This window comes from Lontra canadensis, unplaced genomic scaffold (assembly GCF_010015895.1).
Source record: "Lontra canadensis isolate GAN:19392208 unplaced genomic scaffold, GSC_riverotter_1.0 scaffold7, whole genome shotgun sequence".
In the NCBI taxonomy this organism is placed as follows: Eukaryota; Metazoa; Chordata; class Mammalia; order Carnivora; family Mustelidae; genus Lontra; species Lontra canadensis.
In genome coordinates, this window is record NW_022631001.1 from 6,723,090 (window position 1) to 6,749,693 (window position 26,604).

At 37.5% G+C, this 26,604-nt stretch overlaps 2 protein-coding genes across 3 annotated transcripts in view; one reads left to right on the forward strand and one right to left on the reverse strand.

Moving 5' to 3' along the window:
* Positions 1-3,893: 3,893 nt before the first annotated feature.
* ANKRD49 (ankyrin repeat domain 49) lies at positions 3,894-9,285 on the reverse strand. The gene is made up of 3 exons (XM_032852783.1): positions 9,164-9,285; positions 6,012-6,366; positions 3,894-4,558 (listed from the first exon to the last, which is right to left on the reverse strand). The coding sequence occupies exons 2-3, from the start codon at positions 6,267-6,269 to the stop codon at positions 4,097-4,099; spliced, it is 720 nt and encodes a 239-aa protein (XP_032708674.1). The 5' UTR covers positions 6,270-6,366; positions 9,164-9,285; the 3' UTR covers positions 3,894-4,096.
* A 117-nt stretch (positions 9,286-9,402) lies between these two features.
* MRE11 (MRE11 homolog, double strand break repair nuclease) overlaps positions 9,403-26,604 on the forward strand; it is a 79,356-nt gene continuing 62,154 nt past the window's right edge. Inside the window, exons 1-6 of one of the 2 annotated variants that reach the window (XM_032852781.1) lie at positions 9,403-9,503; positions 10,244-10,375; positions 12,367-12,499; positions 17,436-17,596; positions 24,372-24,459; positions 25,791-25,932. In XM_032852781.1, coding sequence (XP_032708672.1) covers positions 10,356-10,375; positions 12,367-12,499; positions 17,436-17,596; positions 24,372-24,459; positions 25,791-25,932 — 544 coding nt within the window. In that variant the 5' untranslated portion in view covers positions 9,403-9,503; positions 10,244-10,355. Of the gene's footprint in view, positions 9,504-10,243; positions 10,376-12,366; positions 12,500-17,435; positions 17,597-24,371; positions 24,460-25,790; positions 25,933-26,604 lie in introns of those variants that run through there. The other variant, XM_032852782.1, reaches the window with a different exon arrangement.

Below are 26,604 nucleotides of genomic sequence, written 5' to 3' on the forward strand. Positions count from 1 at the left end.
AAAGAATCTCATTAATATACTAAAAATTCAAAATAGAATCAATGATGATCTAATTTTTGAATGTATACTGGTGTGGAGCTCGATCCCAGGACTTCATGAACTGAGCTAAAGGCAGACATTTAACTGAGACACCCAGGTGCCCCTTGTTTTGTTTTTTGATTCCTAAAAATTACCTGTTTAAGTCATCTGTGTCTGAAAACAGAACTCCAGTGACTGCTTAGGAGACAGTGCTACTTATCAACTCAAACTAACTCTCCAATGAAGTTTGCCTAATTTTTAAAGACTGTACATCTAGTAGAGATGAAAAGCTGAACATATTGTTATGCCTCAATAACGGGTCCGTGATTAAAGGAGCGAGACTGATATAAAGCGAAGGTCAAGCAAAGCTTTATTTCACGCCAAGCATCAAGAACCTAGGGATGCCTGGGTGGCTCAGTTGGTTAAGCGGCTGCCTTCGGCTCAGGTCGTGATCCCAGCGTCCTGGGATGGAGTCCCACATCGGGCTCCTTGCTCGGCGGGGAGCCTGCTTCTCCCTCTGCCTCTGCCTGCCATTCTGTCTGCCTGTGCTCGCTTTCTCTCCCTCTCTCTCTGACAAATAAATAAAATCTTAAAAAAAAAAAAAAAGAATCTAACCGAACGTTCGGGGATGCACCTCTTACGAGAGGGCGACCCTTCTGTTTCACAGACTAGCTTTTAAGGGCAAAGGCCATGCGGTCGGGCCTGGCCACGCACGGGTGGCCAATGAAATTGTAACACACACAGGAAACTCCACAGTGATGCTAGGTGACCAATTGAGTTACAATTTACCCTAGTAGACATTTGAACCAGCCTATTACACCTTGATTAGGATTGGCGCCAAAAGGGTTCCCCAAGGGTGGGGGTCCCTGCTCCTTGGTAGCTAGGGAGACAGTATGCAAGCCCCTACTGATCGGATGTCTCCACCTGGCCTGACCCACCCTTGTATCTGGGCTTTGTTACCTGAAGCTGGTTTCCCGGACTTGTTTTTCTTTAAGGAAATCCCCTGGGGGAAGGGGAGCAGGGACAGTTTAACTTTAATGAAAGCCTCTTGCTAAATAAGTCCTTACAATATGAGATGAAGAAAAAAAAAACAACAAATTGGGTAGCAGTTTGCTTTTAGAATTTATTTTTATTTCATTAAGCAGATTTTCTAGCCTATAAAGCCTGCTCCTCTGAGATCCACTGGCAAATGTGACCTTCATTAAATTAATAATGATGGCTACTAGATGTACCTGAGCATTGACTGGGTAATCAGTGATGAACCAAATATGAGAGTTTTTGTGTTTTTATTCCACTTGGTCAACATTAATACTCATCCTGAAAGGGGTAAAATTAGGTATGAATTTAAAGAGGAACTCCGGTAATAGGCATTGAGGAGCTATATAGAGAACAAAAAATAAGCCACTCTCTGCTTCTCAGCCCTGGGTACAGGAAACCCATTTTCTCTCAGAAACTCATTTCCTCTCAGTCCTTTTAATTATTTGCTAACATCCTTTTGCTTCCCCCCTCCCCCAACTTCGGTTTTTCCCATTGGTTGGAGACCTCTGATGCCTGAAAGGGACCTTTGAAAATGGGATATAGTGTTTCCAGGAATGGAGGCGTTTGGATTTTTGTCATAATAGATGCCAATGAAGAGAAATAAATGAATGCATCCGTAGAATAAAGTCTACGTCCCATCACCAAGGTAGGTAGTGGGTCAGAGAGCTCCCTGCAGGAGCATATTTAAGATTTAGAAGAGCAAAGCCAACTCATTTCATTTGTGAGCCTGTGAATTATGATGTACTCCTTGAACAATGACAGTCACCTTTCCTTAAGCATATAAGCTAATCAAAATTAAGCCAGTTATGAAAAACAGTCTTCGAATAAACTCTCCCAGATTAGAGAAAATTTTCTTTGCAAACCGAGTTTTGTTTTGTTCTTTTGGGTTTTTTGTTTTTGTTTTTTTTTTTTTTTTTTTGGCTCCTTAAAGCAAAGTGGAAGATACAGGAAAGTAAAAGAGTCAAAAGCATGGTTAGTGAATGCCTTCTGTGGATAGGAAACACTTTCCTAAGGAAAAGTACGAAGGAAGCAAACAACACAAATTCTGTGCTCAGAGATGGAAAGGATTTCTCTTTTATGTGGAGTTTGCTCCTCAGCACTGGTTGTAGCTTTAGTAGTGAGTCACATCTCAGCTCCTTATTGTAAGTAAGGAGGCCTCTTTGGCCCCAGACTTAGGTGGAGAGCTTATGTAAAATCATGGACGCAACTTATTTCCAAAGTAAGAAAGGAGTCACAGACTCTAACTTTCAGGTAAGCAGGTAGCTTGTTTAGCAGTCTGCTAGGATAGATGGAGTCCTATTCTATTGTCACTGCCTGCCAGCTCTACCTGTCATTTGGTATCCTCAGACTGGGCCACTTTTTTTTGAGAGTGTGTGTGCCTATACAGGGACAGGGAAAGGCAGAGGGAGAGGGAGAGAATCTTAAGCAGGCCCCATGCCCAGCACAGAGCCCAACACAGGGCTCAATCTCACCTCTCTGAGATCATGACCTGAGCCAAAATCCAAGAGTCAGACGCTTCAATGACTGAGCCACCCAGGCGCCCTGGGCCCAGTACATTTCATAGACATTGGTACTCTGAAATTGAGGCATTTCCTAGCCAGAGACCACAGAATAATTAAAGCTATCCTAATTCTTGAATCCTGTTCATCATGATGATTCAGTTCCTAATTAACTTTTCTGAGATGATTCAATTTTTTTTAACCCCAAAACCACCAAACATATTTGATTAAGTAACATTATTAGTCCATAGTGATTGGCTCACATGGATTGGCTCAAAGGGACAAACTTTGGTGAATAAACAACTGAAGAAAGGCCCATTGGTTTAGTTGCCTTCCCATAGCATGTCAGTTCTGGTGTTAAGAAGTTAAGAGACAACACTTCAGGAATAGTCACAGAAAGGGTAGGCGGTCAGTGGGAAACTCCTGCTAGAGAGACTGAGACAGTAGTTAATCAATATATGTTCGATGAATACATAGGTTATGGATCCAAGGAAGATCTGTGCTGATCAAAAAAAAAAAAGAGAGAGAGAGAGAATTGGTATCATTTTTTTGTTCAAAACTTTTATTTTTTTCTGAATATTTCTATTTATGCTTGTGTCACTATCCACACTGTGGCTTTTTAAAAACCTGAGCCACTTATCATCTAGCCCCAATATAATCATCATCCCTTCACTCTCCCAATTCCTTTTCCCTCGTCCTGTGAACTAGAGAGACCATCTGAGCAGTGCCCCAAACAACAGGATTAGGCAGGTAAAACCGGTTGGCGAGCACATATAGTACGATCTCTTGGACCAAGGCAGAGTTGTGCGCATGTCTAAAAAGTCACGCCGACTCAACCAATGGAAGAAGGATCGTGTGGGTTGACCAGGGTGAGGTAGGGCCGTCCACAGGATAGTGTGAACTGTGGTCGCGGAGGCAGTTATGTAAAATTCACGGGCTAAACACTTTAGTTAACCTTTGCTGAAAATGGTCTACACTCTAAAAGATAAAGATCTAAGCTTCTTTAATGTTTTTTTAAACTTGTGACCATTCAAGTCACTAAGTGAGTTCTCACCATTTAAAATGAAAGCAAATGGCTATTGTGATGTGGAGAAGATGGCTGAACCGCACCAATATACTTGAGATTTTTCAATTAAATTCTGAGTTACCTCACCTTATAAAAATACAGTCAATATACTAAATACTGCACGAAGACCCAGGACTGGGGGCGGGGTGGTATTTAAAAATACACTTCTCTTGGATCAGCACCAAAAATATCAGTTTTTCTGTACAACCTGTTACAAGTTGTTAAGTAGAAGCGTGTTAAAATTATTTCTGATAAAAATTACAAAGTCCACATAGATCAGTAAAGGTATATCCAAACAACGTTCAAATACATTTTGACATCAAGGTTAGGCATTTCACTGGGAAGGGCATTCGAATGTGTACCACTGAATTTCTGTCGCAAAACTTTTGATGTCAACTTTGTATCATGGGCATATGTCCTATCTCACACAAAGGAGGCACTGGTACTTGGAAACTTCAGAGGATTATTAGAACCGTTATGGCTGAGGTGAAGAATTTGTGCAGCCTTCCACAATTTCAAAGAGGTAGTGATAGACACTTGTCCGCCTGGCAATATCAAAGGCCGTTTCTTCCAAGTTGTTCTTCAGACCCGGTTTGATGTAGCGGTTCATGAGGAGGAGCTCAAGGGTATCTTTGCTGTCCCTGTTCCCGGCGGCGAGGTGTAATGGGGTCAGGAGGCCTTTTGTTTGGGCGTTGATATCTGCATCATGCTGGAGTAAGAAAGAAGCGACTCTGGTGTTATTCCACTTACAGGCACTGTGCAGCGGCGTCCAGCCATCCACAGTCACCGCGTGGACATCTGCCCCTTGTGCAATCAGCTCGCGTACCACATCTAAGTGTCCACTGTAGGCTGCTCGATGGAGAGGGGTGTATTCGTCTTCGTCTCTAGTATTCACATGGGTGGCCTTTTCAGAGAGTAGTCTCCGCACTGTAGTCAGCTGAGAAGGAAAAGGATCTTTTCAAAACCCAGCGTGACCAAAACAGTACACGAAGCAAACTAAACTGCCCGTGGTGTTAAATTTATTTGAGCTCCACAAAAACTTGTTAGCAGAGGACTTTTAAGATAAAAATGATTTAAGATTTATTTTGGGGACAGAGGGCTACAGATTTAAGAATGAACACATTAGTGTTAACCACACTCTTGCTTCTAAGAATGTGACTCTCTCTGAAAACCAAGTATCAGTATCGGATGTATGACAATCACACATTTACTCCTGGTCCAGTTAAGGCCCACTGCATCTAAGCTTTCGTCCTAGAGAAATAACACAGACCATAATTGTATTTGATATTTTACACTTCATTAGTGAAAACATTAATAACTGATTTTTCTACAGTAGGATTATGGTACCAATATGCATAGTGCATAAAGCTTTGAAAAATAAACTTATCAGAAGAATACAATGGTAACAAGGAAATCTAGAGATTAAGGAGCTCAATTCCTTCCTACTAAAACAACCTTGGAAACATGTTTTCAGGAAGTGATTTTCAGTTTGGTCTTTGGATCTCTGGTGGGATACAGTGTGCTCCTGGATGAAAAAGTTATCCAAAAATGCAATACTTTTTAGTTATTAATTTGCTACCACCAACATGGAAGAACTTAGTAAAACGAAGAAGTGGCTGAGCAGGAAGAATCCATTTGATGACACTACTTACATAATACAGGGCAAATTAATATTCCTGAATCCCATTTTCTTAAACTGTAAAAGGGAAGAATATTACTTATCTTGTGGGGATAGATGAGGATTAAGTCAAATAATATAATAAAGCACATGGTATAGTTGGTATTCAAAACATGTTAATTCCCATCCTCCCTCTTCTGAATGATAGTTGTCTCTAGGAAGATCTTAATGACTTAATATAAATGTTTTAAAAATATAGGTGATTTCGGGGTGCCTGGGTGGCTTAGTGGGTTAAGCCACTGCCTTGGGCTCAGGTCATGATCTCAGGGTCCTGGGATCGAGTCCTGCATCGGGCTCTCTGCTCAGCAGGGAGCCTGCTTCCCTCTATCTCTCTCTCTGCCTGCCTCTCTGTCTACTTGTGATCTCCCTCTGTCAAATAAATAAATAAAATCTTCAAAAAAAAAAATATAGGTGATTTCTTGCTAACTGTATAATTATTCCTTAAACTCCCAAATAATACCCAATAGGACGCTTTGTGACTTACTATGTCCTTTCATGGACATTGCCTCATTTGATCCTCAAATCCTGTATAAAAGATAAAGGTATTATCATGGCCATTTTTATAGGTAAGAAAATAGAGGTTCAGGAATGGTAGGATTTGCCCAAAGTCACAAACCAAATAGAGGTTCAGGGACAGGTCTTCTGGCTCTGAATCCAATACTTCTCTTATTATATTATGGTTTCCTCTTTAATTGTTGTTTGTTTTTTTTACCCGATTTTTTTCTGCGGCCCAAAGAAGCAATTTGCTTGGATCTTTTTCCATCTTTTTTTCTTGCAATTGATACCACTCTTCAGTTTTTTCATCTTGTTCCTCGTCTTCATCAGAATTCCCTACCCAGAGACTTTGGGTACCAGTGGGAATAAGGTGCCCATGTGTTTCCAACAATTCAAGCTGGTTAAAGTGTTCAGAAAAGTCCAGGGAATTTTCTGGGTCTGGTTTTCCATCACTATTTACTTTCCCTTTTTCCATTTTTCCTATGACACTAAATATAAAACATTTCAAATGCCAGGGTATAAATAATCTTTCTAGAGATGAATTATGTCTGCTTTATTTTATCCATCAAGATCTGGAAACACAAACACAAAAATTATTAGCAAAACAGTAATTGTTTGTCAACAGCATAGATAAGTCTTGCAATCATACACAATAAACCCATCTAGACTTTTTGGTTTTACTGGTAGTCTTTACATTCTCTAAATATCAGCGCTGAAATTTGTTATCTATACTTTTAATGGTTAAAACTTTATTTTTGTTGTTGTTGTTTTCTTCTAGTAAGCCAATGGTTATATTATTCTGAATCTATTGGTTTCAATACTATTGTATTATATGAAGAGTGATAAATGCTTAAGGCTTTTAAATCATAATTAAAAAGACCAGCACATTCATGATTTTTATAAACTAGACACATAGATGATGGAAAGCAGAAATAAAAACTTTTAGTTTCTAATAAATTACTTCAAAGAATTAGACATTCTTAGGGATGGAATAGCCCCAAGGATATCTGTATAAATCTCTCATCAGTGCAGATATCTTTATTAACACATCTATAATAATTATCCTATTTCTACTCTAATAATTTCAGGCTTGGGAAAATTCACTGCTTTAAAAAGGAGTCCCATTCCTTGAAAGACAACTATAGTTTTTAGTTGGCTTCTTGTCTGGAACTAAATTTCGGCTGTCATTCACTCCATTTAACAAATATGAATAGAATGCCTGGTCTGTGCCAGTCTTAGGGTATTGGGATTCAATAATGAACGAGATTCATGTCTTAACCTCAGAAAGGTTATTGTCCATTGGAGGTGACTAGAGACAACAGCATGATGTGTGCTATGACAGGACTCCGTCTAGATACAATGATATACAAGAGGGTTATAATTAATCCAATCCTAAAGGATTAGAGAAGGCTTCTTGAAGGAAGGGACATTTATTTAGTGAAGCTGCCACATTAATTTATAAACCAGTTATCAGTTTTAAGAGTTGCACAGCTTATTAAATCTTAACCAATTTTTAAAAATGCAAATAACTAGTAAGTATCTTTTAAAAATACCATTTCTCAGGCTCCCAATTGTATTTGTTGAAATCTTATCAGTCTTTCAAGGCTCTTCTCAGATGTCATCTCTTTCATTAGTCTTTCTTGAACTTCCAAATTAGATTTCTCTCTAGTTGTTTTTTTGGTTCTGCCTATTGTCTTATTTCAGCACTAATTATTTCCTTAGAGGATTATAAGCTTAAGGATAGAGTCTGTATTTAACTTATATTTATGTCCTAATCAATATTTGTAGAATGAAATTTAATTAAAGTCCTATCACTTGATTTTGTCTGGAATGGATTCTGAGAAGTTCCAGAATTAGTCTTCCCTTAAGATACTAATTTCTTTCTAATTTCACAAGCTTAACAGTATTCAATCCTAATGTAGCATTAGATTTTATCATTAGTGCCAAAAGTACTAACCTTATGTTTAAATTTATCACTTGTGACTAATAATGTCTCTGGGCCTGTTACTTCGCTGTAAAATGTAATGACTATACGAAGTGATTTCCAAGTCCTGCCTGGTTTTTCAGAGTCTATTGATACCCCATCAGAATTACTTTACGTTTTATTAGTTCTCTGGGAATTTTCACTTTTTATTATTGAAGTATTGTTGATATAATGTTATATTAGTTTCATGTGTACGAACACAGTGATTCCACAATTCTGTACATTACTCGACCCTCACCACAGTACACTATATTACTGACTACACTTACTGTATTGTTGGCTATATTCTCTATGCTGTACTTTTCATCTCTGTGACTTATTTATTTTATAGTTGGAAGTTTGTACCTCCTCAAACCTTTCACTCATTTTGTCTATCTTCCCACCCCTCTTCCCTCTGGTAACCATGATCTTTATGATTTCCTGTAGGTAGGAATTCCCACTGGGACTCTCATTTTTTACTTCACTATCAAACTATTCCCTGAACTTTGCAAAACAAAATTGATCCTATATCAGTTCATTAAACACTCTGAACAGATACTGATAAAGTTCATTTAACTAAATCAAAAATAGAAGTAATAAGGCACATTTATCCTCCCCTTTCCTTTCTGTACCCCCCTCCCCAGTTTCTAAATTCTTAATTTACTGCTCCAGATACAGTAACTCATATATAAAATTTCTTTTTTAATTTAGGTAGATTTAATTAAAAGAGTCAAAACTAGGTGTATCTCCCTGACTCCGGATTTTTAAAAAAATCGATTAAGATTCTTACTTGATGATACTCCACCAGGAAGAAATAGGGTATGTTTCTTAAAAGAACACATTTCGACAGAGCTCTAAACTGTCAACGCCTCGGAAATAACTCAGTGACAGATGCGGGCATAAACCCCCTTTTACAGGTGAAGGCGCCGAACTTCGTACAGATTAAAACAACCTGCCCTAGATAGGGACGCTTCAATGGAACTAAAAGGTCAGATTTTTTTCATTCAAAAGTTTCACATTATTTTTTAACTGTACTGTATTTTACTGCTATCAGCACAAAGCAATACAGACGTGCTGAACCCGGGATCCAGGGGTGAAAATAAGGGGAAGCTGGGAGTAAAAGGGTCCGAACGCTCGAACTCTGGGGAGTGGGAGTGAGGGAGAAAGCCCCTAGTCCCGGCCCTCTGGCACCGATTGGTCATTTCCCAGGCCCGGAGTCGCGCCTGCGGCCTTCCAAACAGCCAAGCGTGGAGAAGCCGCTCCAGCCCCACCCCGGACCCGCGACGCAGCTAGAACTGCAGGGCTCAGCCGGGCTCGGCAGGTGACCCGCTCCCAAGGGCCCAGGAGTTTTTAGGTGGCGCGAGGGGACCAAGGAGCGCGGTCCGGGACATGCAAGAGCTACCCACCTTAAAGAAAGGAAACATCGCTGTCGCGGACCTCGCTTCCGGGGTCGTCCCTCGGCTTCTCAGGATTGGCTCTTGCTTAAGGGCGGGGCGTCGCCGCCGCTTTCCCGGCTCCCTGACTGTTTTCGGCAGCCAATGAGAACCGAAGAAGACCTGAACTCCACGGCATCAATGAGGTATCGCGAGAGAAAGAGTCGCCTTTTTTATTTTTATTTTTTTTCCCCTCTCCCGCCTAATTCAGGTTTATGGCCCGGCAGCTCCTGGCGTGCAGGCTCAGGAAGTGCTGTTGCTTTACTTCTCACGAATCCTGCTCCTTCCCACGAATTCCGCTCCTTCTTCCCGGGTAAAAGCCTAGGGGTCCGGTGCGGGGGCTTTGGAGAGTGTAGGTGTGGGGTAATTTAAGGAATTACCGTCTCCTATTTTGTGGGATCCCGGGCGGACGTCCTGAGTGGATTGACTTTCTGGAAAGAGTGGGACGAGTCGGTTAAGGCCTGGAGGTTCTGGTTTTGGCTTCAAAGGGTCCAGTGGCGGCGCGGTGCGGGGCGGGGTGGGGGAGGGGACGGTGTGTGGAGGCTCAGAATCTGGAAGGAACCAGGAGTCCCGATGTAGGAGGGGTGGTTTCGCTGTGGCGGCGGCTCTTCCCCGAATATGTTGCCATTTCCAGTTGCCCCTCGGGCGTTTCTCCTTGGAGCACGTGTTTCTGTTTATTTACACTAGTTTTAAAGGTGGGGCCTTCTCTTTTCCTAAACTGGACCATTCCTTAAACAGTCCTGTGGTTGAACATGAAATACGCGATTTTCTCCATGCCCCAGGGTAGCCTGTGCACATCCAGAGTTGTTTTGTGTGCTAAACCAGAATTACTGTCTGTGACCCTCTCTGTCCATTTATCTAATAAACACTAGTTTCCAGTAGTTTAATCATAGTGGTGAAACTAAAATGGTAAAACTAAACTGGAGATGTGCTATTTTCTGTTGTTAGCTCTTAAAAAATAAAAATATAGTCGGTGCTTAGATGAAAATGAGATTCCTGAAATGGGTAGTTTTTAAAATAATGTATTTGACAATAATGTAATTTTGTTTTTAGAATTTGCTAGAATTTGGAATCGAGTGAGTTTCCTGACGTATTTGATCACAGGACCCAGGAGTACTCGGAGAGTAAACTAGTTGGAGAGGAGCTGGACTGACCATACATAGAAATGAGTCCTGCAGATGCCCTGTAAGAACTTGTCTTCTGGAATCTTTTTGCTTTGAATTTCTTGAAGCCCATCAACTATAATCACCATGAACAAAAACTTATTTAAAAAATTAGCAGTGAATAACTTGCCTATAAACAGAAATGTCATCAAAAAGAATACATTGTTAAAAAATTAGTATAATTTTTTATAATTATAAAAGATAACATACAGCTATAGATTGAGGCCTTGCAATAATTTGATATATTACTGTAGTATATACGTTTATATTCTTAGGTTTTCTCTTAAAATATGGAAGCTATCAATATTCTTGAACTTTTGTGAGGAAGTCTTATTGGTCAATGCAAGCCTATTTAAGCAGAGTTTTAGAGTAGTAAATTGTTCTAGCATTGAATAGATTGGGAATAAATTTGGGTGAAATGAAAATCAGTGAAAGAATCAGAAGACCCTGATTTCGGTTCCTTGATTATTACTGTGTGACCATGGGGAAGTTAGCAATTCTCTGAACCTTGCCTCCAGTTCTTTATTTTATATATATAATTGGAACAGAATTGCCTTTCTCAGATTAATTTAGATGTTTCAGTGAGAAAATTCGTTTGAAGATATTTTGTAAGTTGATATGGAAGCTTAGGATAATGTGATCTTGAAAGTATTCTGATCAACCGGTGTGTATGTAGAAATTGGAAGTATGTGCATATCTCATCTTTGAAGTTTTTGAAGAGAAATCTCTTCTAGAAAAATCTCATATATAAAGATTTTAATTTGGAGATATATGTGAAAGTTTTTTTAATTTCATTATGGTTTAGTGAAAATAGACTGAGTGGTTAAATCTAGTTTCTTCTACATAAGTTGTGCGATAACTCATTTAATTTCTCTGTAAACAGTTTTTTCATTTTTTAGAGATAGTAATACCTACTTCTTTACATGTGGAAGTTGAGGTGAGATCATAGATACTTAAGTATTTTAAAGAAAGTTGTTTTTTTGTTTTTTTTTTTAAGATTTTATTACTTATTTGAGAAAGAGAGCTTGAATCTGGGGGAGGGACAGGGGAAGAGGGAGAAGCCGGCTCCCTACTAACCAGGGATCCCAGGGGCTCAATTCTTAAGTGTATCCTTAACCAATTGAGCCACCCAGGCTCCTTGAGTATTTTAAAGAAGTTAGAAGTTACATTAAAGAAGCTATTAACAACTACTACATTGCTGCTTTACATGAGAGTACCTTTGAATACTACCAAATTCAAATGGAATTGTAAATCTGTTTTGTTACTTGGCCATATTTGTTAATGAAACACTAACTTTGTGTAGGGAATAGAATCATGCAAGTGTCTTCAGGGGCTTGAATATAAGTTACTAGTTTATTCGGATAAAATCTACTTATAAAGTAAGAGGGAGGGCTTTTTAAATTAACAGTCAACTCTGATTTTTCTGAAAGAGTGCAAAATAGATAAAAAGCAAGTTTAGATATGGGGGTCAAATCCTCTTGGGATTTTGGGATGGAACAGAATTGGAAAACAATGAAGCTTTTAGGTCCAGGGTCCAAAGGAATGTATAAAACTGAAGTTGTAATAAGGTTATACTTTTGGGGCACCTGGGTGGCTCAGTGAGTTAAGCCTCTGCCATTGGCTTAGGTCATGATTTCAGGTCCTGGAATCCAGCCCCACATGGGGCTCTCTGCTCAGAGGGGAGCCTGCTCCCCTCCACCCCCACTACCACCTGCCTCTCTGCCTACTTGTGATCTCTGTCTCTCAAATAAATAAAATCTTTAAAAAAAAAGTTACAGTTTTTTGAAAGGAGTCACAGAACCTTTTAAAGTTTATGTGTGTTTGTTTTGTTTTGAATTAGGTGTAGGGAGACAAACTGAAGATCTGTCAATTGCTTCAAAATTTCAGACTATTTTAAAGCTAGAAAAGTGATTTTACTGTATAACTACTATTTATCTTCTAAATTTAGGTTTTAATCTGCTTGAGCATCTTTTAATGAATTATCTTGAAACGTTTCTTTTTTTTTATATATAGTGATGATGAAAATACATTTAAAATCTTAGTTGCAACAGATATTCATCTGGGATTTATGGAGAAAGATGCAGTCAGAGGAAATGATACATTTGTAACACTGGATGAGATTTTAAGACTTGCCCAGGAAAATGAAGTGAGTTTGGTTTACATTTTTTCAGTTTCTGCTATGCTCCCTTAGTCTGTAGTAGACTCTTTTCCTTTCTTAAAGTTGGAGGTTTGTTTTACAGGTTCATATGCTCACATTGCCTGCTTAAATATCAATACACTATAAACCCAAAGCAGATTTTAAGTGCTTTGTGACCTCAATTCAGTAGGAGTTGGTTTTGGTTAGAAGTTTGTGAAAGTTTACACATATTTATGGGGTGTTTACTGAGTGCAGGATCCTGTTGCAGTTTCTGTTTGAAACGGAAAGATGACTCATAGTTTCTGTTTTCCAAGAATATACAGGATATCAGTATGTGAGATAAGACAGATGTCCAGAATGCTCAGATGCAAGTCATATGTGTTAAGAACCAGAAGAAGATTATAAACAGCCTTTCCAGTAGTTTAGAGGTAGAAGAGATCCCATATAAAGTTCTCTTCTTTATAGAGCATAGCAACATCAGTTTAAAAGAACGGGGTGGCATTTAACTTAAGCTTTGAAGGACGAGTAGGCTTTTGATGGGTAAAGGGATAGAAAATGTACATTTCACAGGAATCAGGAAGAAGGGCACAGAGGTGAGACAGTATGAGGTATGTTAGGGGTGCAACAGGTCAGTTTGGCTTATTAGTAGGCCATATGTTAGAAAACGTGCTTAAAAGAATAAAAACACTGTTTGAGCTGTATTAAGGAGGGCTTCAAATGCCAGATTGAGGAGTTTGTACCCATTCAGTGGAAAATCTCCTGGTGACAGGATACTGCACGAATTGGTGACCAGACTACTATTTTCAAGTAGTGGCATGGGTTGGAAAAGGGGAAGTGGATGCAAGAAGTATATGGATTTGCATACGTCAGGGGTAGAGTTGAGGGAAGGAGAGAGGACAAAGTCCTGGTGTATGTTTAAGTTTGGGCAAATGGTGATACCAATAATAGAAATAGCTTCTAAATAAGGAAGAGGTGCTTTATGTGGGAAGGTGATGAATTCTGATTTAGACCATTTGAGGTGGAGATTCCAATATGACATTCAGTCAACATTCTAGCAAGCCAAAGGAATGTCCTGTTGGACATTTCAGGAGAGAGCTGGGGAGTGAACAGAAACGCTTGTGACTTACAAATCAGTGTCTTCAACCTTGACTTTACCTCAGAGTTTTGTTCCGTTTTTCTGCAAGTCCTTTGGTTCTTCCTCGTAAACATATATGGAAACTGTTTTTGTGCCTATATGTTTAGCCCAAAACTTTTATCCTATTTTGCTGGACTACAGTAGCTCCCCATTGGTCTTTCTATTTGCATTCTTTCCCCCTACATCTATTCAGTATAGCGTCAAAGTGAACTTCTAAAATCATAAATCAGATCATATCTCTCTGCTGCTTGAAATCTTCAAGAAGCCTCTTTCATTGATGCTAAAGTAAAATTCAAACTACAAAGCTCAACTCGATCTAGCCCCTGCCAAGAGACTTCTGCAACTCTCTGCATTGTTCATTGTGCTCCATCTACCTTGACATGTTTTATTCTGGGACCTTTGCACGTCTGGTTCACATTAGAGCACATTGTATTTACCGTTTTCGAGAGGTCTTCCTGGATATCTCCAAACACTTCAGTTACTCTGTTTATTTTTTTTCATAACACCATCTGAAATAATATATTGAGTTGCCTACTTGTTTACTATTGATCTTCTCCACTAGAAGGTCAACAGGAGAGTGAAAAATCTTTTCTGCTTGTTTACACTGTATCTTAAAATTTAGGAAGGCTCTAGCAAGCAGTAGGGAACTCTTAAAAATTTGTTAATGAATATGGGACTATCTAGTACTTTTTCATTTTTAGAGGGTTTCCTCTTTCCCTGAGGACAGAGAACTTGGAGCTGAAGGAGGTGTGTTTCCTACTAGAGAAACTTGTGTTCTCTTTCCTCTTTGGTACTAAAATACTACTTTTCCTGAGCATAAGCTTCTTTCTTCTACTCTGTCCTTTGCTTCCCTTCTGTTTCCTTGTTTCCCTTCCTGTGTTCCTTAATTTTAATACTCCCCTCCCCCACAGCCCCATGCTGGTCCTTCCAGGTGCATATTTACTGTTTACCCTTAATTTTTATTTAGTATTTCTTATTACTAAAATCTAAATTTCTCTTGACTTTAAGTCCCCTATTTTGTGTGTCTGTGCCACTAACTAGCCTTATTTTTACGCCTTGATTTCTTGGAGTCTTTTGTTTTTTTAACTTTTAATTTTGAAGCAATATCAATCTCATAGAAATGTTGCAGGAATAGTACAAAGAATTCCCTTTCTTTACCCTTCACCCAGATTTTCCTACATTTTACCACTCACCATATTTGTTTTATTCTCTCTCATTACATATGCACATGTACATTTTTTTTCTGAACCTTTTTTTTTTTTAAGATTTTATTTATTTGTGAGCGAGAGTGTGTGAGCTGGGGGAAATTTTCTGAACCATTTGAGAGTAAATTACCTGTATAGCACTGTGCAATTATCAAAACCAGGAAACTAATGTTGATTCAGTACTGTTACATAATTTAAAGATGCTGCTAATTGTCTCAGTAATGTCTGTCACTGCAATTTGGGGGCAGGTTGGTAAGAGTCCAGGTCCTAAAGTAGGATTACATTTTGCGTGAAATTGTCATGCCCCCTTAGTTTCTTGTAATCTGCTTTCCTTCGGGCTGCCTTTGTCTTTTTATGACCCTGGCACTTTTGAAGAGTTCAGGTTCATCATTTTGTAGAATATTCTTCAGTTGGATTTATCTGGTATTTCCTCATGATTAGATGAATTTTTGCATGTATACCACGGAAGCAAGTTATGTCCTTTTCAGTGTTCCCTGGAGTCACAAATTAGCTTCTAAAAATTAAAAAAAAATTAATTTTTGGTAAAATACAATAATAAAATTTACCATCTTAACATTTTTAAGTGTACACTTCATCAGCAGTAAGCACATTCACACTGCTGCGTAACCAGCCTCCAGAACTCCTCATCTTGCAGAAGTGAAACTATATCATTTAGATTGCTACTCCCCCTTCCCCTTGAAATGTTTTATTTTCTTTGATTTTTTTTTTTCTGTGCTTTTGTGATCATTTTCTTCCTTAAATCTTGTTCATTTTTGAAGACCTAGCTTAAGTCCCTCACTTTTATTAAAGCTTCTCTGACTACTGTGGGATGGAAAACTTTTCCCTTCTTTTAGGTTATTGGGCTGATCTAATAATTAAATCGACATAAGACACATGAACAGGAGCAAAACAAATTTTGTATGTACAGGAGCCTCATAAAAATATTAGACTCCCTGACAGGTAATTGAGGCTTATATTGTCATCCTGAGCTAAGGAGAAAGGGGGTAGAGGTCTAGGGCTTCAAAGGGAAGGAAGATAATTTATAGGAAGATGGGAAGAGCAAATGTTTGCCATGCCATGTAGAGACGTCTTTCTGTCATAAAAGTTATCTCTGATAATAGCTCTTCCTGGTATAGATCCCCTGTCTAAATTCTTTCAGGCAGTTAAGGGGGGATAAAAAAAAAAGCTTTTCCTGAGTCTGCCAAGTCTTAACTGCCTTTAGCTCAAAACAATCCACATGCCAAAGTGACACTTTTGGGAGTGCTGTGTTCTGCTCCCCCTCACTTCTGTAGCTCAAGTCATCTGTACTGCTGGGTTCTCTTTTGTAATTAAGAATTTAATCTAGGGGCGCCTGGGTGGCTCAGTGGGTTAAAGCCTCTGCCTTCAGCTCAGGTCATGATCCCAGGGTCCTAGGATCGAGCCCCGCATCGGGCTCTCTGCTCGGCAGGGAGCCTGCTTCCCCTCTTTCTCTCCCTGTCTCTCTGCCTCTCTGCCTACCTGTGATCTCTCTCTGTCAAATAAATAAAATCTTTAAAAAAAAAAAAGAATTTAATCTAGTTTCTTTAAGTAGATTATACACTTCTTGAAAACGTGTTGGACTCTTTTTTTCTGTATAATTTCTTGCTTCTCTCTTGTTTCTAGAATGCTCTCCTTAAAGTCTCATTTGTTCTTTGTAGTGCAACTCAGATGCCATCGTGTTTACATAGTCTTCTGGGCTCCTTGTCCTCAGATGAGTTTCTTCCCTTCTGTTAGAATTGATTGTGATGGGGCGCCTGAGTGGCTCAGTGGTTTAAAGCCTCTGCCTTCTGCTCAGGTCATGATCCCAGGGACCTGGGATCGAGCCCCACATTGGGCTCTCTGCTCAGCAGAGAGCCTGCTTCCTCCTCTCTCTCTCTCTGCCTGCCTCTCTGCCTACTTGTGATCTCTGTCTGTCAAATAAATAAATAAATAATCTTAAAAAAAAAAAAAAAGAATTGATTGTGATGTCATTGCTGCTCCTGGTTTATTTACATATCCATTCTAGTGCATGTCTGAGTTTGAGTTCTGTTCAGATGTGTAACACTTTTTCTTTTCCATTAGACTCTGAACCATTTAGGGAAGAGATTGTATTTTATCCATCACTTGTATCTGGAGTGCCTGGTACAGGGAATTGCACGTTGTCAGTGTTTAATGAGTGCATTGACATCATCTGTTTTGTAGATAGCTATTTCCTTAGGTTCCAGTGCCTTTTGGAGCCCTAAATAATGATTGAATAAATTGAAATCATGACCTGAATTGAACTGGCTGTCTTGTCCAGAGGTGCGTTAAAGTGCTAAGTTTATGTTTGATTTGAATAACAACAACAAAAATAATGATCACTTTGGGTAGCATGAGTTAGGGGTTTGGTATAATAATTTGAAGGTGGCTTTTTTGAAAGGTAGCCTAGGAACCGGAGAGGGAGTCAAATTAATCCAACAGACTGGGAGGCCCCCTGAATAAAAATAAAATATAAATCTTTAAATCTCCATACACAGTAGTATCTTACGAGATTTTTTCTACCTCTTTATAGTTTTAACATTCTTACCCACAAAACATACTAATTTTCACACTATTTTCTGTTGATTAGGTGGATTTTATTTTATTAGGTGGTGATCTTTTTCATGAAAATAAGCCCTCAAGGAAAACATTACATACCTGTTTCGAGTTACTGAGAAAATATTGCATGGGTGACCGTCCTGTATCATTTGAAATTCTCAGCGATCAGTCAGTCAACTTTGGTTTTAGTAAGTAAGTATATTTAAATGCTTAAGTGAATGTTTCCTTGTGTATAGTATTTTTTGTAAAAGACAAACACCTTAACAATTAGCGATTTCACTTTCACTAAAAGCTGTTTTCATAGTAAGTGTAATTCTTTGAATTTTTTGTATATTATGTTAATTTGTATTTCCCTAGTTATTTATATCTCTGCGTATCTTCTCAAATTTTTATTGTACATCTTGGTATCTTCTATTCATCTCGTTTGCCCATCTTAAAAATTGGGATTTTTGTCTTTTCCTGTTGAATTTGTAGAGGTTGTTTATATATTCTAGAAACTAAATATTTGTTAGGCATGTATTTTTTTTCCAGTTAGTGGATTATCTTTTGACTTTTTTATGGAGACTTTTGTTGACAAATTCTTATTTAGTGAGGTATATCATTTTTCCCTCCTTATGATTTGTACTTGGGACTAACTGATGATATCCTCCTAGAATGCCATGTTGTAAAGATAGTCTCATGTGTTTGTACAGGATACCACATTGCACGTAGTTGAAATGTTCTCTCAGACTCCTCAGACTATGCTAGTTTCTCTGTCTTTTCTTACCTTTCATCTAGTCCGCTATTTCATAAACTGTCCCTCAGTTTGGGTTTTTCTCATGATTACACCAGGATTGTGGGTTTTCAGGAAAGAATATTCCAAAGGTGAAGTGCCCTTCTCATAGCATATCCAGAGTGCAAACTGTCAACATGGCTTATTAGTGGTGAGGATAACCTTGATCTCTTGGTTAAGGTGGTGTCTGCCAGGGTTCTCTGCCGTCAAGTTAGGATTTTTCCCATTTCATTTGCCGTTCATTAGAAGTGAGTTGCTAAGTCCAGCCCACACTCAGAGAGGGATTTAAGTTCCACCTCCTAGAGTGTCACAGGATATGGGCATATTGAAGCTATCATAGTCAATAAAAATTTTGAGGGAGTTATTTTGAGTCTCTGTACCTATTCTGTATTTCCTTTAAGTTTGTCCACTAATTTTAGCATTCATCAGTGGTTCTTGCCTGTAGCAGTTATAACTGTGGTGTTTTAATGGTGATTTTCTATTTCCATATTTTTCTATATTTATTAATAAAATTCTTCTGTAAGGAAGATTTGTCCGTTGTCCCGCATTTGTTAACTTATTTACTCAGCTGTCTATCAGTGGGAACTTATTTGCTTGTTTATATCAGTATGAACCCATTTTTTTTCTTTGGATTATAATTTAATACTATTATAATCTACTTTGTGGCTCAAATAATTTGTTCTAGGGTTAGTCATTGGGTGATTTTTCAGATTGGTTCCTATCTGCTTTTGACATACCCTTATCCTCCCCCTACCCCCTTACTTTTTGGTGCTAGAAGATTCTCCAATCTGATTTTTTATTTTCCCTTCCTTAGCTTTAGACTCATCCATTTCTTCAAGGAACCCTGGTTACTTTGAAGGATGGTATTTGAAAGCCCAAATCTAGATGCTGGACTTACACATTGCTATTATCTTTTCCTGGCTTGTAGGCTGTCTGTGCTCACAGCTACAAAATACATGTATATGTACTACCCATGAAAACAGACCTATTTGTCTTTATTTCTTATTTATTTATTTATCTATATTTTTAAAAATAAGTTCATGTTGGGAGGTAAATTTTTAGATTTTTGTATGTAAGAAAATGGTTGTATTTAATTTTACTCTGGATTGATAATTTGGCTAAGTATAGAATTGGATTTTAAATGATTCCTATAATTTTTAACATATAGCCTTGTTTTCAGGAATTCTGATCAGTATCTTTACCTGTATTCTATTCAGCTCCAGAACTTTAGTGTTTTCTTCTTTCTTTCATCTTATTTTTAAACTGCTCACATATTTCTTTGCTCACTGTTGTTGCTTTTTGTATTTCATTTTTTTCTCTGGATTCTGTTTTCTTTCTAAAGTACAGTTTTCAGTAGTTTTTTCATTGAGTGTCAGTTGAGTGGTAAAACTGAGAGTTTTACTCTCAGTTTTTGTTGCTGAGAAGTCTGCTATCATGTTAGCTGCTGGAAGAGCAGTATAACTTTGTGATTAAAAGCGTGGATTCTGGCACAAGACCATCTGATTTCTTGTCCTGGCTTTGCTCTACCTTACTTTTATAATTACAAAATGAAAAAACAATAGTGGTGATCTTACAGAGTTGTTGTGAGAAGTAGTTGAATTAATTAGAAAATTGCTTAGAATAGTAACTGGCAGAGAGAAAACACTCAGGTAACTATTAAGCTTTTCTCATTGTTATTAGCATTTCGCAGTCTTACTATGACATACTTAGCTGTGGATTTAGTTCTAATTGTTCTGCTTGCGTATCATGCATTTCAGTCTGACGATTTTTTTTCTCAGCAACTTATCCATTACATTTCCAAATGTTTCCTATTCTTTTTCTTTTTGAATATTATTTACGTCGCTTAATCTTTTTGTTATATTGTTATTACTTACTTTATCTCTTTGTGCTGTATTCTGAATAATTTTCCTTTCTTGTTTACTAGTTCATGTAGGAAAAGTAGAGAACACAAAAAATAGAGAAACTGAAAGAAAAGACTGCTGAATAAAGATTAGCCCCATTAGATGTGAAAGTATATTATACCACATTAACAAAACAAAGGATAAAAATTATACCATCATCTCTAGATGTAGAAAAAGCATTTGACAAAATTCAACATCCTTTTATAATAAAAACTCCCCCAACAAATTGGGCATAGAGGGAACATACCTCAACATAATAAAAGCCATGCATGACAAGCCCACAGCTAACATCATACCCAGTGGTGAATTTTCTTCTAAGATTGGGAACAACACAAGGTTCCCACTCTCACCCCTCCTATTCAACATCATATTAGAAGTCTTAGCCTGAGGCAACAAAAAGAAATAAAAGGCATCCAGATCGGAGAATAAGAAGTAAAATTGTCTCTATTTGTGGATGACAATATTATATTTAGAAAACCTTGAAGAATTCATCAAAAAACTGTTAGAACTAATAAATGAATTCAGTAAAGCTACAGGATACAAGATCAGTACACAAAAACCAACTGCATTTTTATATACTAACAGTGAATGAGCAGAAAGAGAAATTAAGGAAAAAATAGAATAAAAAAAGAATAAAATACTTAGGAATACACTTAATGTGAAAGATCTGTATACTGAAAGCTATGACATTGGTGAAATAAAGTGAAGACAAAAAGTGGAAAGATGTTCTGTGCTTACAGATTGGAAGAATTAATATTGTTAACCTATCGTTCTTACCCAAAGTGATCTATAGATTCAGTGCAATCTCTATCAAAATTGTAGTGGTATTTTTCATAGAAATAGAGCAAGCAATCCTAAAATTTGTGTGGAACCACAAAAGGCCCCAAATAGCCAAAGCAGTCTTAAGAAAGATAAATGTGGAGACATTAGCCTTGCTAATTTCAAGCTGTATTACAAAGCTATAGTAATCAAAACAGTGTGGTATTGGCATAAAAACAGACATATAGGTCATGACAACAGATTAGAGCACAGAAATAAACCCATGCTTATTTGGTCAATTAATTGATAACAAAGGAGCCAAGACTACAATGAGGATAGAACAGTCTCTTCAATAAATGGTACTGGGAGCATTGGACAGCCACATACAGAAGAGTGAGGCTGCCCCCTCTCTTAGACCATATATGAAAATCAACTCAAAATGGATTAGAGACTTGAATGTGAGACCTGAAACCATAAAACTCCGAGGAGAAAGCATGGGAAGTAAGCTTCTTGACATCATTCTTGGCAGTGATTTTTTTGGATTTGACACCAACAGCAAAAATAAACAAGTGGGACTACCTCGGATTTAAAAGCTGCTGCGCAGTAAAGGAAACCATCAACAGAATAAAAAAGCAACCTATGGAGTGGAAGAAAATACAGTCATCTATCTGATAAGGGGTTAATACCCAAAATATGTAAAGAACTTATATAACTCAATAACCCCCTCCCCCCAAAAAGAGCAAAATCCAGTCTAATTAAAAATGAGCAAAGGAACTACGTAGACTTTTTTTTAAAGAAGATCTACAAATGACCAACAGGTATATGAAAAGGTACTCAAAATCACTAGTTATCAGGGAAATGCAAATCAAAACCACAATGAGATATCACCTCACACCTGTTAGAATGGGTATCATCAAAAAGATGAGAGAACAGATGTACAAAAGGATGTGGAGAAAAGGGAACTCTTAAGCACTGTTGGTGGGAATGTAAATTGACTAAGCCACAATGGAAAGCAGTATAGTGGATCCTTCAAAAATAAAAATAGAACTACCATATGATGAAGCAATCCTCTTCTGGGTATGTATCCAAAAGAAAATGCCAACAGGGTCTTGAAGAGATCATCTGCATTTCTGTGTTCATTGTAGCATTATCCATTGTAGCCAGATATGGAAAGAACATAAGGGTCTGTCAGTTGGATGAATGGATAAAGATGGATTAAGATGATGTGCCATGTATATGTGAACATGAAATCTTAATTCAGCTATGAGAAAGAAGGACATCTTGCCATTTGTAACATGGATGGACCTTGAGGGCATTACACTGTGAAATAAGTCAGACAAAGCAAAATACTGTGTCGATTCCCTTAGCATATGGAATCTGACAAAGGTGAACTCAAACGGACTAGAATGGTGCTTAACCAGGGCCAGGACTTGAGGGAAAAGGGAAGATGTTGGTCAAAGAGTATAAACTTCAAGTTACAAAGTGAGTAAGTTCTGAGACTCTAATGTACAACACAGTGATGGTAGCTGGTAATATTTTATACTTGAAAGTTGCTAAGAGTAGATTTCAGATGTTCTTGTCACAAAAAAATGTGAGATGATGCAAGTGTTAGCTGTAGTGGTGATTTTGGAGTATATGTGTTTTAAACGATACGTTGTACTCCTTAAAGTTATACATTGTTGTATGTCAATTATTTCATGATAAAATTGGAAAAAGTACAATGCTTCAGTAATTAAAAATGTGATATGCCTCATGACTTGATAGGCAGATAAGTGAAAGAGTGTAGAGCTTCCATAAGTAGCCTCAATACATGTAGGAATTTTGTATTTGGAGAAGGTGGTATCTTGTATCTGCAGGAAAAATACGGATTTTTCAACAAAAGTATTAGAAGAAACTATGAGACGTTTTAAAATTTAGATGCAGAAAAGGGTTTTCTGTGTACGATACAAACTGAGAAACCATAAAAGTGAAATTGATGTTTGTCTTTGTAAAAGTAAATTTGTGCAGGGCAGAAACTTCCTGAGACAAAATGAAAAGTCAAGAGTTCAACTAGGAAGAATATTTGCAGCTCATTGCAAATTAAGGTCTCATTTCCCCAGTAGGTAAATAGCTATTTCAAATCAATTTAAAAAATTCAAGAGTTGATAAAAACATAGGTAAAGAATACAGATTGAGTTCCCAAAAGAAGTGGCATTTAAACATAAGAATATGAAAAATACAAAATGGAATTCATTCATAATAAAGATATAAAATTAAGCTCTACTGAGATGTTTTTCTCCTGTCAGTATGTCATAGATGAGTGATTTTTCAATTCTGGGTGCACATTGTAGTTGCATAGAAATATTAAAAAAGATACTGATGACAGTCTCCAGGTCAATTACTGTCTGAATGTGTCATCAGCATTGTTAGATCTTAAAAGATTCCTAGGTGATTCTAACATGCCTCTAGGGTTTAGAATCATGGGCGTCCATTTAAAAGCTTGGTAACTTATGTTGATAGAATAAAGGGAAAAAGTTGTTTCTCATGCATTGCTGTTATATTATGTGTAAATTTGTCCCAACTTCTATGGAGGGAAATTGGCAGAATTTCCAAATGTACGAATGCTTGCTCATCCTTTGACCTAATTCCCTTCTAGATGTTTTCTTGACACTTGCACAAGGGCAACTTTGTACAAGATTACCCAGTATAGCATTATTTGTAAAGTAAAAGAAATGGAAATATTCTAAATGTCCATTGGTTAAGTAACTACTTAAACACATTATGATAGCCCATTCAGTTGAAGTACTGTCCCACCAAAGAAAGCACAAGGAAGCTCTTTATGTACTGATAGAGAATGGTTTCTAAAACATTAAATGAAAAAGCAGGGTACAGAAACCTATATTGTGCTACCATTTGTGTAAGAAGGAAGAAGGTGTAAGATACTATAGCATAGATACACTAGAAGTTGTTAATTGCTCCTCCTCTGAGAAGAGGAGCTGGATGACTGGGCAGAAGTGGTGGGAGGCTTGTAAATTACACATAATAAGTGATAGACCTGGAGTTTTGAATCTTGGTTTCTGAAGTGGATGTGTTTCCTTCCCTCCCCCTTCCACAAATAACCTACAAAGACTTTCAAAATTCTTCAGGTCTCTTTACTTTCCATTAGTCAGGTATACCTACCTATCTTTGATATAACTCACAAATACCATATATTGCAGTGTTTTCATTACAGTGTAGTACTTTGAGGATCCAGCCCCACGTCGGGCTCTCTGCTCAGCGGGGAGCCTGCTTCCTCCCTCTCTCTCTGCCTACTTGTGATCTGTCAAATAAATAAATAAAATCTTAAAAAAAAAAGTGTAGTACTTTGAGATGCTTCAAACTTGAATTGACATGAATTCTTGCCTGTCATTTTATTTCTTTAAAGCTCCAAACTAGTGGCACTTATATGACCAACTTCTATCATCCAATTTGCCCATAATTGCATTAATTTTTTAGAGGATATTGGGGAAAATAGCTTTTGTGTTCATAGAAACATTAACTTTTCTTTTTTTTAAAGGTTTCCATGGGTGAACTACCAAGATGACAATCTCAACATTTCGATTCCAGTGTTTAGTATTCATGGCAATCATGATGATCCCACAGGGGTAATTATTGGTTTCTTATAGTTTGTTATCACTTTAGTTTGTGGAAAGCATTCTTGTCCTTCCCAGAAATTTTTAGTCAAATTGAGTCAGTCAAATTGACTTTGTATCATTCATATAAGCTTTTATACTGCTATTTAGATAATTTTTTAAAATCTGGAGCAATAATTGGTGTGTGCAGTATGCTTTTATTTCATTAGTGCTGTGGTTGACAATAAGTAACCAGGAGCAGGAATGAATACCTAACAATTGTATAAAGCTTCATAGTTTACCTGGTGTTTTTATGTCCCTTATCTCAAAATCTTACCTGTAGGAAATGATTTCTCATCAACAGTTTTAAATCTAAATTAGTTCATCTTCTTGCTTGTTTGATAGGGAAGCAGTAATAGAGGTCCTGCACTAAAAATATTTTTGTTTCATCTGATCATTAATATCATAGATTATTAGTTAATCCAGTTTTTTCCTCCATGGTTTAAGAGGTCTCCTTTTATTACAAACGCTTATTTCAGGGCTGGCTTTTAACTAATTGATTGATTGATTGATTGATTTACTTTTTTAAAAGATTTTATTTATTTATTTGATAGAGATCACAAGTAGGCAGAGAGGCAGGCAGAGAGAGAGGAGGAAGCAGGCTCCCCACTGAGCAGAGCCCAATGCCGGGCTTGATCCCAGCACCCTGGGATCATGACCTGAGCCGAAGGCAGAGGCTTTAACCCACTGAGCCACCCAGGCACCCCAATTGATTTATTTTTTAATGAGGGACTTGAACTCAGCCTCTGAGATTGAGACCTGAGCTGAGATCAAGAGTGGGACGTTTAACCAGCTGAGCTACCCCAGTGCCCCTGGTTTTTATTTTTGGTGGCCAAGACATATAAGGTTTTTTTTTTCCTTAAGACGTTATTTATTTATTTGAGAGAGAGCAAGTGAGCATGAGCAGGAGGAGGGGCAGAGGGAGAAGCAGACTGCCCTCTGGGCAGGCAGCCTGATGTGGGGCTCCATCCTAGGACACTGGGATCATGACCTGAGCTAAAGGCAGATACTTAACTGACTGAGCCACACAGGTGCGCCACATCATAAGTTGGTTTTTTTTCCCCCCACATCATAAGTTTTGATGAAATGCTAACTTTGTATTTAGCATGTGGTTCCAGTCACAGTAGGTCATTTGTAAATGAAGAAAGGTAACAAATACTTCTGTTGTTGTAATTTTGTTTTGGCACTATCCTAATCTATGTTTTAGTTAGTATATGGATTATACTTTAATAGATAATAATATGATTTGTAGATTATTTATTTTTGGATACACATTCATATTCTTTTGAAAATATTTTGCATAGGCAGATGCACTCTGTGCCCTGGATATTTTAAGTTGTGCTGGATTTGTAAATCACTTTGGACGTTCAGTGTCTGTGGAGAAGATTGACATTAGTCCAGTTTTGCTCCAAAAAGGAAGCACAAAAATTGCTCTATATGGCTTAGGTAAGATGGTTTTATTTTTATCATTTATGTCAATAAATAGTTACTTAAACAGCATCTGCAATCAAATTCTGGAATTAACTTTGTTACTGTTTGGGAAAAAAGTGAGGCAGATCTATTCCTGATGAGTGACTATAAAAAATGGTAGAAGGTTTTGGTTGAAATTTTTTAGTATTTAATAAGGACCATTGGCCCTTGATACTACTTTTAATAGACGTTTTGGCAAAGAAAAAAAAAATTCCTTTAATTTCTGTTGATTTTCTTTCTTTTAGACTCAGATATAGAATCCTGAATGTTAGACTTACATAGTAATTAGAAACACTGCATTTTGGTATCTTGGACGTCTTTGAAATGTCTAAAGCTTCACTGTCTAGTATAGTAACTACCAGCCTCATGTAGATATTGAGCACTTGAAATGCAGCTGGTCTGAATAGAGTTAATGCTGTAAATATAAAATCACAGCTGATTTCAAAGACGTAGAAAAAAATGTAAAATGCCTTATTAATCTCTTGGATTAAGTAAAATAAATGAAAATTAATTTCACCTGTTTCTTTTTGTTTTCATGTAGTTAGTAGAAAATTTAAAATTACATAATTGGCCTGTGTTAGTGGCTCGTGTTATATTTTTGTTACAACATTGCTAGTCCAGAGCTATCATCTGTAATGCTGAATATGT